Source organism: Oncorhynchus kisutch, linkage group LG28, assembly GCF_002021735.2.
Source record: "Oncorhynchus kisutch isolate 150728-3 linkage group LG28, Okis_V2, whole genome shotgun sequence".
In the NCBI taxonomy this organism is placed as follows: Eukaryota; Metazoa; Chordata; class Actinopteri; order Salmoniformes; family Salmonidae; genus Oncorhynchus; species Oncorhynchus kisutch.
Window position 1 is genome coordinate 24096619 of NC_034201.2, and position 14520 is coordinate 24111138.

General features: G+C 43.8%; 1 protein-coding gene across 2 annotated transcripts in view; it reads left to right on the forward strand.

Moving 5' to 3' along the window:
* sgcd (sarcoglycan, delta (dystrophin-associated glycoprotein)) overlaps window positions 1–14520 on the forward strand; it is a 249171-nt gene that overhangs the window by 201210 nt on the left and 33441 nt on the right. For both annotated transcript variants that reach the window (XM_031807877.1, XM_020464814.2), the window contains exons 3-5: window positions 2905–3006; window positions 3969–4056; window positions 11658–11777. In XM_031807877.1, coding sequence (XP_031663737.1) covers window positions 2905–3006; window positions 3969–4056; window positions 11658–11777 — 310 coding nt within the window. The remainder of the gene's footprint in view (window positions 1–2904; window positions 3007–3968; window positions 4057–11657; window positions 11778–14520) is intronic.

Here is a 14520-nt window from a genome sequence, read left to right on the forward strand (position 1 = left end):
GTTTGTTGACTTCCGACAGACCGGAGCAGTGTGGAGCGGGGAGAGGAGAGTGGAGTAGAGGAAAAAGAGGAGAGCGGAGAAGACACACCTGAGTGTTATGGGGCCACTCTGACAACGAATGCCTCTCTGCATTATTCATGACATGCGTCCTGCCTGTCCTCCCCGGCTGCACCGCACCACACCACTCACTCAGAAGAGAGCATAGAGGGGGTGTGGGGGCTGAGAGAGGGGGAATGAGTGAGGGAGAGAGAGAGGGGGAGGAGAGAGAGGAAAAGGGAAGGAGAGAGACAGAGGGTCCTATCCCCAAACACAGTCATGAAGAAGTAGTTGGCGTAACACTACAGTAGGTAAGGGATTATGGCTCTCTCACTTCAAATTGTCCAAGGGATGTCCAGGGGGTTAAGACCTTTCATCTGTTTTGTCCCAAAATAATCCCCCCCCCCCAGGGGGACATTTGTTGAACATTTTGCTTACCCATTAAAGCATTGGAATAACGTATATCATGCAAACCAAATGGGAACCTGATGAAAAACTCTCCCTTTTCGTTCTGTGGACGTTTTTTGTTAGCTGTGTTACTCTCACGTTGAGCTCTTTTGGGAGAGGTATGCAAGGCTCACAAAATCTGGGGAATTTGAGTTTCCTACCGAGAGTTCCTACCCAGTGCCGTTGCTACAGCAAAGCTCAGATGCTCCATCTCCGAAGATGTGAGTTTTTGTAACAGAGGGAGAGATGAAGGATGAAGAAGTGATTATATTTTCAACTATTCAGATAGTTTATGAAATGGAAGAGCTACGGGGGTAACGAGTCCATAATATTACAGTAAAACCAGGAAAGAGAGAATCAGCGTCTTTAATGTGAGTCAGTGGTTGAATCTGATGATGAAGACACTTTCCCCTATGGAGCAAAGGGGAAAATACTGCAGAGTGGCAAAATATACCACTTGTTGTCATATAGGCTATTATCTTCTTCAAAGTGTCTACGATACTTACATTTAGCAGCAATATCATCTCCTATGGTTCTACAGGAAAGAGATACCTATTCACGCCACGTTCAGGTCTCACTTACTTTAAACTTCTCACTATCTTGACAGAATTCTAATAGAGGAAGTAGAAAGTGTTGGGTAGAGGCGAGAAGGCGTTTTAAAGCATTCAGATCTAGAAGGATTGCTCAGGTCTTGATCTCCATTTGGGAATGGTCCTCAGAACTCCTCAGGATCAAAGATGTTGGAAAACAAAGAGGCTTGGTTTCTCCTCATGATCACATGGAGGGATAGAAAGAGATAGAGAGCTCCTGTCTCTTATCAGACAAGGCACTCATCTTCACAATGATTCACCACGCTTATTTATTGACCAGGGGAAGCAAGAGGTCAAAGTCAAACTTGTTGGAATCAAAGCAGCTCTGTGAACTCCTTTCTTGTCTCCAAAGCTCACTTCATTGTTGTTTAATATATCCTTTAGTCTGACATGATTCAGTAACACACAGAAACAGATAGGGGTTTTGTGAACACTGTTCCACTATTCAGTGACTGTCATTGGGGTATTTATACCTGTACTGCAGTTAGCCGATTTATGCCTATATAGTCAAAGTTCTGTTGATCTTTTTTTTGTATTTAATTAACCTTTATTTAACTAGGCAGGTCAGTGAAGAACAAAGTCTTATTTACAATGACGGCCAAACCCAGACGACGCTGGGCCAATTGTGCGCCGCCCTATGGAACTCCCAATCACGGCCGGATGTGATTCAGCCTGAATTCAAACCAGGGACTGTAGTGACGCCTCTTGTGCTGAGATGCAGTGCCTTAGACCACTGCGCCACTCGGGTGCCAAGATCAACATCAAAATATTTGTATCCAAAGAAGTATGGATGGGATGAATTAATTATATGTGTGAATTTTGCATAAAAATTCAGCAATGTAACTAGGGTTAGAGTTCGGGAAGCATAGAAATGCAGTAATAGAGCCAAAACTTTTTTTTAAATGTCCACCCCAACCCATGAAAAATACAGCAGGGTTGACACATGCTGGTGTGGCTGGCACCTACTACCATACCCTGTTCAAAGGCACTTAAATATTTATTTGTGATCATTGTGGTCCTTGCAGTGTGCCATCTCAAATATGTAATTGGAACCGTATGATTCACGAAATCCACTTAAACAGTATTGTTGTCTGAAAACCATCTAAACAATGTTTTGTACTGATGGAAAATAAAGGTCTTGACAACTTCATTCACAAATGTAACCTTTTAATGTAAAAGATCAATGCAAACATCATCATCCTAGCATCACACGGAACACATCCATAGCCAAACTCATTCCATAAAACAGTTTAAATCACAGGTTGCGCTGACGAAAAACCAAACATAAGTTAGCGACCTAACAGCTAGACTTGTTTACAATGTACCACATCACAAGGGAGAACTGTAATATTTTTTTGCAAATAGTTTAAAGCAGCTAAATTGTGTTGTGTGACAAAACTGCACATTTTAGAGTGGCCTTTTGTTGTCTCCAGCACAAGGTGCATCATGCTGTTCAATTAGCTTCTTGATATGCCACACCTGTCAGGTGGATGGATTATCTTGGCAAAGGAGGAATGCTCACTAACAGGGATGTAAACACATTTGTTTATGTAATTTGAGAGAAATAAGCTTTTTGTGCATATGGAACATTTCTAGGATATTTAATTTCAGCACATAAAACACGAGACAAACACTTTCCATGTTGCATGTATATTTTTGTTCAGTGTTAAAAATTAGTACGAGGCACGAACCTCGGTGTCCTCATATGTAATTACAGCAATGTACACATGGAATATTTATGTCTTTGTTTTATCAGCAACAGATGGAATCATCTCAACTCATACCAAAATAAATATTGACCATATCCTATTCCTTCTCTCTTTCTCTACAGGATGGTATGGGCAATTTAAGAATAACAGAGAAGGGTCTGAAATTGGAGGGGGACTCTGAGTTCCTCCAACCTCTGTATGCCAAAGAAATTCAGTCCAGACCAGTAAGTACTGCATCTGCACTTCCACCACCATAGAATTACAAAGGAAAGTAGTATCAGAGAGAGGTGATGTCATAGGCGATGGAGCGATAGATGCTCACTCACACTCTGCCTGGCAGTAATAATACCACAGAGCATGCATTGGATGAATAGATTGATAATGTGTGGGGCTTTATCTGATCTCGCACCAGCAAAGAGAGAGAGCAGTCCGGCCACAGTGGAGGTGAACGGAATAGTAATTATTGATAGGGGTGAAAAATGGGAGAAGATAAATTGTCCAGTCCAGGGGAGATACAGAAGGGGAAAAAATATAACCTCTCTCTCTCTCTCTCTCTCTCTCTCTCTCTCTCTCTCTCTCTCTCATCTGAGTAGGTGATATTAATGAGGCCTTACAGAGAGACTGTTAATTGCTTGTATACTGCATTAACAGGGATGAGAGGGGAATGGGGATCAAGGTTACTGTAGTAGGACAAAGAGTCTTGAAGGCCAGAAATGCACTTTCAATTAATTTATGAGGGGCCTAATATACTAACTGAACATTATTCCCATGGAAACTATTAATTTGAATCTCATGTGCTGAGCCACATTGTTAAAGTGATATGTCAATTCAGGAATATCAATATTTTGCTTATTTACTGTGTTGCTTAGGAACCTTGATAAGCATGGAGGGACCTCATATTATCTAAAATATACATGAGATGCATTATCTTGCCGACTTTAAGCACAACACAAAGGCTGGCTGCTATCTTTAATTAAGAAGTTGACTGAAGCATGAAAAATTACTCTGGCAAGTAAGACAGATCCAGGCTTCAGACGTGATATGCATTCCAGATTGGCTGTTGAAAATGGAAATGATCTATAAAACATACAGTCCTAGTTACACACTCATGCTGAGCACCAGGGTCACTAATGGGGGATTGTGTATTGTCGATAGCATTGTTTGTTTACCTGCTTTGTCTCCATAGGGCAGCCCACTGTTCCTGCAATCCTCCAAAAATGTGTCCGTCAATATCCTAAATGGAAAGAATCAGCTGGTCACACAACTTATTGCAGGTAATATCATACAACACAACAGGAGACAGTCACACATCCATGGAGGGTGTGCGCTAATATGCACACCATACACAGCAATGCAAATCCCTGTACTTGAACTAGAGTTATTTTCAGCAGACACAAAAAATAACAGATATTTCAATCCATGTACACCTACAGCCAAACACCTCTCCCATGTTAAACTGCATGTTAAACTGCATTTGCCTTCTGGCTGTTGATTATCTGGCGAAGATAATGGATGAGTGAGTAAGTATGCTAGAGACTCCACTCTAGACACAGCAAAGCAGAATCAATTGTCTGTGTGACGGTGTCAGTCGCCCTGTCACGCCCTGACCTGAGTATTCTTTGTTTTATTTATATATTTTGGTTAGGTCAGGGTGTGACATGGGTGATGTATGTGTTTTTGTAGGTTTATGGGGTTGTTTACCATCTAGGTGTTTATGTATGTCTGTGGTTGCCTAGATTGGTTCTCAATTAGAGGCAGCTGTTCATTGTTGTCTCTGATTGGGAACCATATTTAGGCAGCCATCTTCTTTGGGTATTTCGTGGGTTATTGTCTATGTCTAGTTGCCTGTGTCTGCACTATTTATATATTTAGCGTCACATTCGTTTGTTGTTTTTTCATGTTTTTAGTGTTCTTTCTTCATTAAATATAGAACATGTATTCATATCACGCTGCGCCTTGGTCTCCTCCATTCGACAAACGTGACATGCCCTCTGCTCAGATCGCTTGTTCCTCGCCACTACATGAAACCTTTTCAGGATCATCAGAGTCAATTAGTTGTTTTACTCTGCTGTTTGTTGTACTATCAATAACAGTTTGATTTGGTGTAGGGGCTGTGTTTTTTGGTCTACCTTTGGTTCGTCTTAGTTATATTTGCCTGTAGTTATAGTTCAGTAATTGTCTCTTTGCATAAATCATATCAGGTATGAAGGTAAGAACCAGATGCAGACAACGTCGAATTAACAATGGTTTAATAATCCAACTGTGGCAGGCAATAGACAGGTCAAGACAGGCAGGGGTGGGTAAACCAGAGGTGGGGCAAGGGTACCGGATGGCAGGCAGGTTCAGGTTCAGGGTAGGCAGAGATCAATAATCCAGAGGTGTGGTAAATGTACAGGTTGGCAGGCAGGCTCAGGGTCAGGGGCAGGAAGAGTGGTCAGGCAGGTGGGCTAAGAGTCAGGACAGGAAAGGGTCAAAACCAAGAGGGCGAGAAAAAGAGACACTGGGAAAAGCAGGAGCTGAGAACAAAAACATTGGTTGACTTGACAAACAAGACAAACTGGCCACAGACAAACAGAGAACACGGGTATAAATACACAGGTGATGATGGGGAAGATGGGCGTCACCTGGAGGGGGGTGGAGACAATCACAAAGACTGGTGAAACAAATCAGGGTGTGACAGTAACCCCCTTCTAGGGTGCCACCTGGTGTCCTACCTGGGCAGATACCTGGTTGACCGGGGTGCCGGCGGTGGAGTTTGGCAATGAGGGCTGGGTCCAGGATGTCTCTAGCGGTGACCCAGCACCTCTCCTCTGGGCCATAACCCTCCCAGTCAACCAGTTACTGGAAACCCCTGCTCCGTGGTCGAAAACTCAGGAGGCATCTCACCGTGTACGCCGGATGGCCATCAATATGGGGAGGAGGGGTGGGCCTGGAAACAGAAGACAAAAGGCTGTAGGTGAATACCTAGGGTACGGGGTAGCAAAAGACGGACAGCAGTGGGGCTAATGACTCTAGAGATGGTGAACGGGCAGATGAAACGGGGGGGAAATTTACAGGACTCCACCCGGTGGGGCAGGTCCCGGGTGGAGAGCCATACCCTCTGCCCGAGCCGATAGCATGGAGCAGGGGTCCGGTGGCGATCCACTTGTCGCCTATACCTGGAAGTGGTCTTCGACAGAGCGGCCTGGGCTCTCTTCCAGGTACAGCAACAGCGGCGGATGAACATCTGGGCAGAGGGACTGCTGACTTCCTCCTCTTGCTCAGGGGTGGGCGGAGGCCAAGGAACACTTGAAGGGCAAGAGACTCCGTGTTGGAGCAAGGAAGGGTGTTGCGGGCATACTCAACCCATACCAGTTGCTGACTCCAGGTGGTAGGGTTGGCGGAGATTAGGCAGTCGAAGAGTCGTCACTAAGTCCTGGGGGTGGAATCCGGAGGACAGACTGGCCGACAACATGCAGAATGCCTTCCAGAACCGGGACAAGAACTGGGGGCCCTGGTCGAAGACCATGTCCACCGGGAGTCCTTGCATCTGGAAGACGTGCTGCCATCTCCTTGGCCGAGGATAGTTTGGGGAGAAAATGAAGTGGGCGGCTTTGAAGAACCGGTCGACCACAGTCAGGATGGCAGTGTTGCCCTCAGGTGGAGGGAGACCCGTGATGAAATCCAGGGATATATGGGACCAGGGACGGTGAGGGAGAGGTTGGAGAAGACCAACCGGAGCTTGCAAGGAGTCTTGTTCTGTGCGCAGACCGTGCAGGTGGCAACAAATGCGGCAACATCTAGAACCATTGTAGGCGACCAAAAGCGTTGCCGCAAGAAGGCCAGGGTCCGACGAGAGCCCGGGTGACAGGCAAGCCTGGAGGAATAGACCCACTCCAGGGCTGCGGAGCGGACAGCGTCAGGCACAAACATCTGGTTATCTGGGCCCCCCCAGGGTTCGGCAGCTGCACCTCCCGGACCTGTTTCCCTTTACCCCATGTGCCGTCACCAGGAACGAGGTAGGAAGGACGTTCTCGGGCTCTGGGGTGGTAACCATGGGGTTATAGTGGCTAGACAGGGCATCCGGATTGACATCCTTGGACTCAGGCCGGTAGGAGAGGGAAAAGGTGAACCAGGTAAACAGTAGGGCCCATCTCGCTTGCCTGGAGTTGAGGAGCTTGGTAGTGCAGAGATACTCCAATATCCAGGTTTTTGTGGTCGGTCCACACAATGAACGGATGTTCTGCATCTTCGAGCCAGTGCCTCCAACGCCATCTTCACCGTGAGAAGCACCCGATTCCCCACATCGTAGTTCCTCTCCGTAGTGTTGAGGCGGTGAGAGAAGAAGGCGCAGGGATGCAGCTTAAGGTCCAGGGCAGAACGTTGGGACAGGACAGCTCCCACTCCGACATCTGAAGCAACGGCCTCCACCACGAACTGACGGGAAGGGTCAGGATGAACCAGGATAGGAGCCGTGGTGAAGCGGTGTTTAAGGTCCTGGAATGCCCGGTCAGCAGCAGAGGACCACATGAATGGAACCTTGGCAGAGGTGAGTGCAGACAGGGGGAGGCCAGGGTGCTGTAACCCGGCCATAAATGTTGGTGAACCCCAGGAGGCATTGCAGCTGCACCCTGGACGTAGGCTCAGGCCAATCCACCACCGCTCTCACCTTCTTGGGATAAATCTGGACACTCCCAGCAGAGATGATGTAGGGAAGGGTGGAGCAATGGAACTTGCACTTTTCCGCCTTAACAAACAACTGGTTCTCCAGAAGGTGCTGGAGAACCTGTTGGACGTGGAGCATGTGTTCTTGTGGGGAGCGGGAGAAGACGAGGATGTCATCAATGGAGACGAAGATGAACCGGTTCAACATGTTGTGGAGAACATCATTCACCAGAGCCTGGAACATGTTGGTGAGGACAAAGGGCATGACCAGATATTCGTAGTGGCCGCTGGCTGTGTTGAAGGCGTTCTTCCACTCGTCCCCCTCTCGTATCCACACCTGGTGGTAGGCGTTTTTCGTAGATCCAGCTTGGAGGAAACAGTGCCCCACTGGAAGAGCTTGAAGTCCAAGGAAATGAGTGGTAGCGGATAATGGTTCTCCACATTAATGTCATTGAGTCCCCGGTAGTCAATGCACAGGCGCAAGGTCTTGTCCTTTTTCTCCACAAAAAAAGAACCCTGCGCCAGCAGGAGAGGAAAAGGGATGGATAAATCCTGTTGCTTGCTGAGCACCTCCCGGAGGTCCTGGTACACGGAGAGGTCCAGAGCAACTTCCGAGCCCCCAGGACTTCAGACAATGGGTGTGGCAGAACGGACTCCAGCCCATGATAGCAACCGTAGACAAATTGATGAGGGGATTGTGTCGCTGGAGCCAGGAGAATCCCAAAACCACAGGAATCTGAGAGGACTTGATGAGCAGGTATTGAATGGTCTCGCTGTGATTCCCTGACACACGTAGGTTGATGGGAGTGGTGTTATAGGTGACCCGACCTATAGAGCGCACGTCCAGCGATCTAACATCCATGGGAATGGAGAGGGGCTGAGTGGGGATGTTCAGCTCGGAAGCCAGTGTGGCGTCCAAAAAGCTCTCATCGGCCCCAGATTCAATGTGGACCCGGAGAGATGGACTGGTTTCCCCACAGCAGGATGACATGAAAAGGGGTGCGAGTAAGGGAGCAGAACATATGGCCCACCAGAGTACTCACTCCTACCGGTGAGCCTGGTTTTTATCCGGGAAAGAGGGCACAAAATGACAAAAAGTCCTGCAATACAGACAGCTCCTTGTGTCAACAGTGAAGAGGTAACTCCAGGATGCTGGCCTTGTAGGCAGAGTTGCTCTATCCCGTGTCTGTGTTCTTTTGTGTTCTTTTCCGTTAGTGGAACCTCTCGCCAACAGCCAATGAAATTGCAGGGCCTAAATACAAATCAACAGAAATCTCATAAATCAAATTTCTCAAACATACAAATATTAGGTACCATTTTAAAGATACAATTCTCGTTAATCCAGCCACAGTGTCTGATTTCAAAAATGCTTTACAGCAAAAGCTCCACCAACGATTATGTTAGGTCACCACCAACTCACAGAAAAACCCAGACATTTTTCCAGCCAAAGAGAGGAGTCCCAAAAAGTCACAAATAGAGATAAAATGAATCACTAACCTTTGATGATCTTCATCAGATGATACTCATAGGACTTCATGTTATACAATACATATATTCTTTTGTTCGGTAAAGTTCATATTTATATCCAAACAAACTTATTTTAAATTGGTGTGATACGTTCAGCAGTTCCAAAACATACATTGATATTGCAGAGAGCCACATGAATTCACAGAAATACTCATAATAAATGTTGATGAAAATACAACTATTATAAATGGAACTTTTGATACACTTCTCCTTAATGCAACCGCTGTGTCAGCATTATTCATAAATAGCATTATAAATATTCACTTACCTTTGATGATCTTCATCAGAATGCACTCCCAGAAATCGCAGTTCCACAATAAATGCTTGTTTTGTTCGATAATGTCCATAATATATGTCCATTTATGTCCAATAGCTTCTTTTGTTAGGGCGTTTGGTAAACAAATCCAAAAGCACGATCTGGTCCATTCGGACGAAACGTTCAAAAAGTTATATTACAGGTTGAAGAAACTTGTCAAACTAAGTATAGAATCAATCTTTAGGATGTTTTTATCATAAAAGTTCAATAATGTTCCAACTGGAGAATTCCTATGTCTGTAGAAAAGCCATGGAACGCAGTTAGCTCTCATGTGAAAGCGCGTGACTGAGAACGAGGCTGCAGGCAGACCCCTTAGTCAAATGGCTCCCATCCGGCCCCCCTTCACATGAGAAGCCCGAAACAACGTTCTAAAGACGGATGACATCTAGTGGAAGCCTTAGGAAGTGCAAAATAACCCATATCCCACTGTGTATTCGATAGGGGTAGGTTCAAAAACTAAAAACCTCAGATTTCCCACTTCCTGTTTGGATTTTTTCACAGGTCTTTGCATATGAGTCCTGTTATACTCACAGACATCATTCAAACAGTTTTAGAAACTTCAGAGTGTTTTCTATCCAATACTAATAATAATATGCATATATTAGCATCTGGGACTGAGTAGGAGGCAGTTCACTCTGGGAACGCTGTTCATCCAAAAGTGAAAATGCTGCCCCCTATCCCAAAGAAGTTAATCTTTTACTTTTATTGGCCATTCTTAGATATGGCTTTTTCTTTGCAACTCTGCCTAGAAGTCCAGCATCCCGTAGTCGCTTCTTCACTGTTGACGTTGAGACTGGTGTTTTGCGGATACTATTTAATGAAGCTGCCAGTTGAGGACTTGTGAGACGTGTATTTCTCAAACTAGACACTCAAATGTATTTGTCCTCTTGCTCAGTTGTGCACCGGGGCCTCCCACTCCTCTTTCTTTTGTGGTTAGAGCCAGTTTGCTCTGTTCTGTGAAGGGAGTAGTACACAGCTTTGTACGAGATCTTTAGTTTATTGGAGATTTCTTGCATGAAATAGCCTTCCATTTTTCAGAACAAGAATAGACTGACGAGTTTCAGAAGAAAGGTCTTTGTTTCTGACCATTTTGAGCCTGTAATCGAACCCACAAATGCTGATGCTCCAGATACTCAACAAGTCTACAGAAGGCCAGTTTTATTGCTTCTTTAATCAGGACAACAGTTTTCAGCTGTGCTAATATAATTGCAAAAGGATTTTCTAATGTTCAATTAGCCTTTTAAAATGATAAACTTGGATTAGCTAACATAACGTGTCATTGGAACACAGGAGTGATGGTTGCTAATAATGGACCTCTGTAGGTCAACAAGGACAAGGACATTTCTAAGTGATCCCAAACTTTTGAACGCTAGTGTATAAAAATATTTGTACAATATTGACAAAAAGATAGATCTTAAGGAGATAAGCCATCAGTGACAGAGTTGACAAGCCAATGACAAGAAATATTCAAAACAGCTAAATATTTGTAAAATATTGAAAATTATTCATTTGAAAATCCCCAATGAAAATGTAAACATTCTATAAGATCTTTCAGCACTCTGATGTAGTGCTGAAAGATAGGATGGTACAGAGTTTACGGAGTTGTAAAAAATAGCATTTTTGGTCTTCATTCAAGTGATATACAAAGTAACAATTTTGGTTTTCCTCAATTGCTTTATGGCTCTAAAACCGAATAAAAATTTAAATATTCGAACCAAAGTTCATATATTATCTATCATCCAGATGGCGTTGACAGTTTATGGTTGTGACAATGGTGATTTTAAAATTGTTTCTTTAAATCTATCAAAAGTAAAGAACTTTACAGACCGTGAGTTGTCTCATTGCACAATGTAATGAGGACATGAAGAAGGGGTCAATGTGGTGTAGCTGACCATTCTCTTTCATGATTCATTTGGGATTTTATATAAATCTGACTGAGTTGACCAAGTCTCCTGACATATTTTTTAGGAATTACCGTTTTGAGAGGAATATTTTTTTAAGTCAAAGATGGCTGTTGCAAGAAACGACATGAGATCCTTTTTCAGTTAATATTCATTATTGCCTTTCTTTAAACTTTTTGGGAGAGTTTGAAATGTGGATTATTGTTCCAGACAAGGGCATTTCCGGGCATAGATCCGACATGGAAATTCATAATTTTGAAAATAATTTGAAAATTCCAAAAGCAAATCTTCCCCTTGTAAAATTCACCTAAATGTCATGTTTAAGCAATTAAAAATAAAAAAATCGAAGAATAACATTTACATGTTGGATTAGGATTTTCCTGACTTGCAAGAATCTCTGAAATACAAGAAGTCCATCTTTGTTTATCATACGGAAGCCACCTGTTGAACTTCACTGACTTTTCCTAACAACTTTTGCCCTGCCCAGGATCCAGTGGAGTGCGTGCACAAGGGAAGATGTTGGAGGTGAAATCCAGCACCGGGAAGCTACTGTTCTCTGCTGATGACCAGGAGGTGGTGGTGGGAGCAGAGAGGCTACGGGTGACGGGTGAGTTAATGGACCAGACACTACATCGTACTCAACAGTCTACTAGCAGTTTATTGAACAACAGTTTTAAACTTGACTGGACTCACATTGTTCAAGTGTTTAGAGGCTGAATTGAGAGATCTAAAATGTGGTGTACATTGGATGAATGATCAGTATCACTGTAATCACGTTACAATGAATTGAAATTTAGCAAAAACAAGCTGGCATTTTAGGGCAAGCTAACAATTTAATACATTTCACAGGAGAACTTGCATTTGAAGAACAGCTGAACTTAAATTATGGTAAATTAGACTAAGACGTAAAAGAGTCTTTGAGTCAGAGTTTCTATGGGGGGGGGGGGCATGTGAGTCTGTATTATTTAGATTAGAAGAAATCATCCAACCATGTTAAACAATAACAGATTCAGTCACTTTTGTTGTTGTATAACATTATAATTTGAGTTAGAAGAAAAAAGGATGTGGAAAGCCACTCACAAAGTATGGACTACCATTCGCTGTCCATGGTGCTGAAATTGTGACAATGAAAGGCTTTCTGTGGTGCCAGGGCATTTAGCCTATAGCTTGGCTTTGGATAATGGATATATGTTTATTGGTAGGCCTATTTGGTCATCATTATATCATGTTAAATGTACAATTTCATGAAGCTATTACATGGTGTCGCAATGCTACCATTTATTTAGACAGCTGGCTGGTGGCAATAATGTAATTACTTGTTCAGTAATTAAAGTTGGAAATTCAAACATTACAGATTGTAAAATTCATTTCCGATGCAAAAGCATGGTAATAATCTACCAATAGATTTTTGGGAATTTACAACTGTCCTGTATAGCCTACCTGAACCTGCATGACATGAGCGGTCCTTGCGCTTTCACCAAGCTTGGATAGAAAGTTGTTGTGCATTAATCCAGTCTATTAATACCAGATAATACAGTCATTCCACCCACAAAACACTAGCTTTCTAGATATTGTTTCATTATGCATTGTAGTTTACTATCTATAGCTGTATAGAGAATTTAGTTGCTATTTATATATTTTTTTATTCAATCTACACATCAAAAGGCTTAACAATGAGGGAAAAAAATAGTCGACAGGACAAATTCAGTCATTATTTATAATATCTATTTATTGTTGAAATGTTTTCACAACGGCCTGTACGTCCAGGTTGCGGGCCCAACTGTTTTCTATGCTGAGTATTGCCAACCCAGAAAGTCTTTCCTGAGACATTGTGCATTATATGTCCATTGCGGTGCACACAATTTAAACGTAGTCTTGAATGATCCTTGCCAAAATATACCAAAGATAAGGGACTGTTGATATTGCAACCACACAACTCAAATGCCGGGTCACTAGTATGAACAAAATCACAAACCGTTTTTTTGTTTAAGCCTTCAAGAACGGTTGTCCGCTAAAGTAGATAATCTGTTTGAATCTGTCAATTTATTGGCTGTCCAATATCCAGACGACCTGTCCCCAGAGCTTCCTATACAGTTACCCTTTCCGTAACGTGTTGAAGCCGGCAATTAAGGAGAATGAGAGGCTCAATTAAAGATGATGCTGAACTGCTGTACTTGAAGAACTGCTGTGCACACCTTTCTGCCCAATTTCCTTGATGTTGCTACGGCAATCAAGCTGTTTTTACCATCCCTGTAACTGTCGCTTCTGCAGAGAGATCTATTTTCTAAAACTTGTAAAGAACTACCTAAGAAGAACTAAGAAGGCCTTTCTACTGAGGACTGTGGTTGCCAAGGCGTTTGATGAACCTTGTGGCCCAGGGCAGCCCCATCAAAAAGGGCCGCAGATAAATGGAGTAACTGGCAAATCATCATTACTACTATCTCTCTCTGTACCCCTCCCTCCCTCTCTCTCTCTGTACCCCTCCCTCCCTCTCTCTCTCTCTGTACCCCTCCCTCCCTCTCTCTCGCTCTGTACCCCTATCTCCCTCTCTCTCGCTCTCTCTGTACCCCTCCCTCCCTCTCTCTCGCTCTCTCTGTACCCCTCCCTCGATCTCTGCATCCCGCTGCTTAGCTGAGGTGGCTGGGGTAAGGAACTCTGGCTGAGAGTTATGATTGAAAGTAAGGGGATATCGGTGAACAAATGCCGTGGTCAAAACTACTCAGGTGTTCAAAAGTGAATATCAGACCAAGAGCCTAATTCTAAAAAGGCCTCTGTTGTACTGAAAGTGCTTTGTGCCCACGTGTGGGCGGGCATGCAGGCATACAGTATGCGTGTGAGTGTGAGTGCATGTATGTGCACAGGTGTGTGTGTGTGTGTGCGTGCACATGCATGTGTCCTGTGTCTGTGTACTTTCTTGTGTGTGTGCATGTACGTGTCTGTGTGTTCACTCCATACCGTGCCAAACAACATGTATCAATAAATATAGCCAATGATTTCAGGCCTGGGCAAACTGCTACTAGCTTCTCCCTCTGTCATTCCATCCATCAGTCAGGATGAAGTGAGGCTAGATTCCTATAAAACTGCCACATGCCATTACCAAATGAATGCTTCTGTCCAAACCAATAACATGCATAGTTATGCTGAGCATATAACTTTAATTGGCCCAACTGAGGTCCTTGGAAATCTATGATAGAGCTTTCACTGCCTTCATTAGGCCTTTATTGCACTATCTACAGTGAACAGTGATCCAGGAACCCTCAGCTTGCAATGGGTAATAGGGGAGGTGTTTGGAATCATGCTAACTTAGCAATTTGTCACTAGCTGTTTACAGATCTGGATTTCCCTCATAT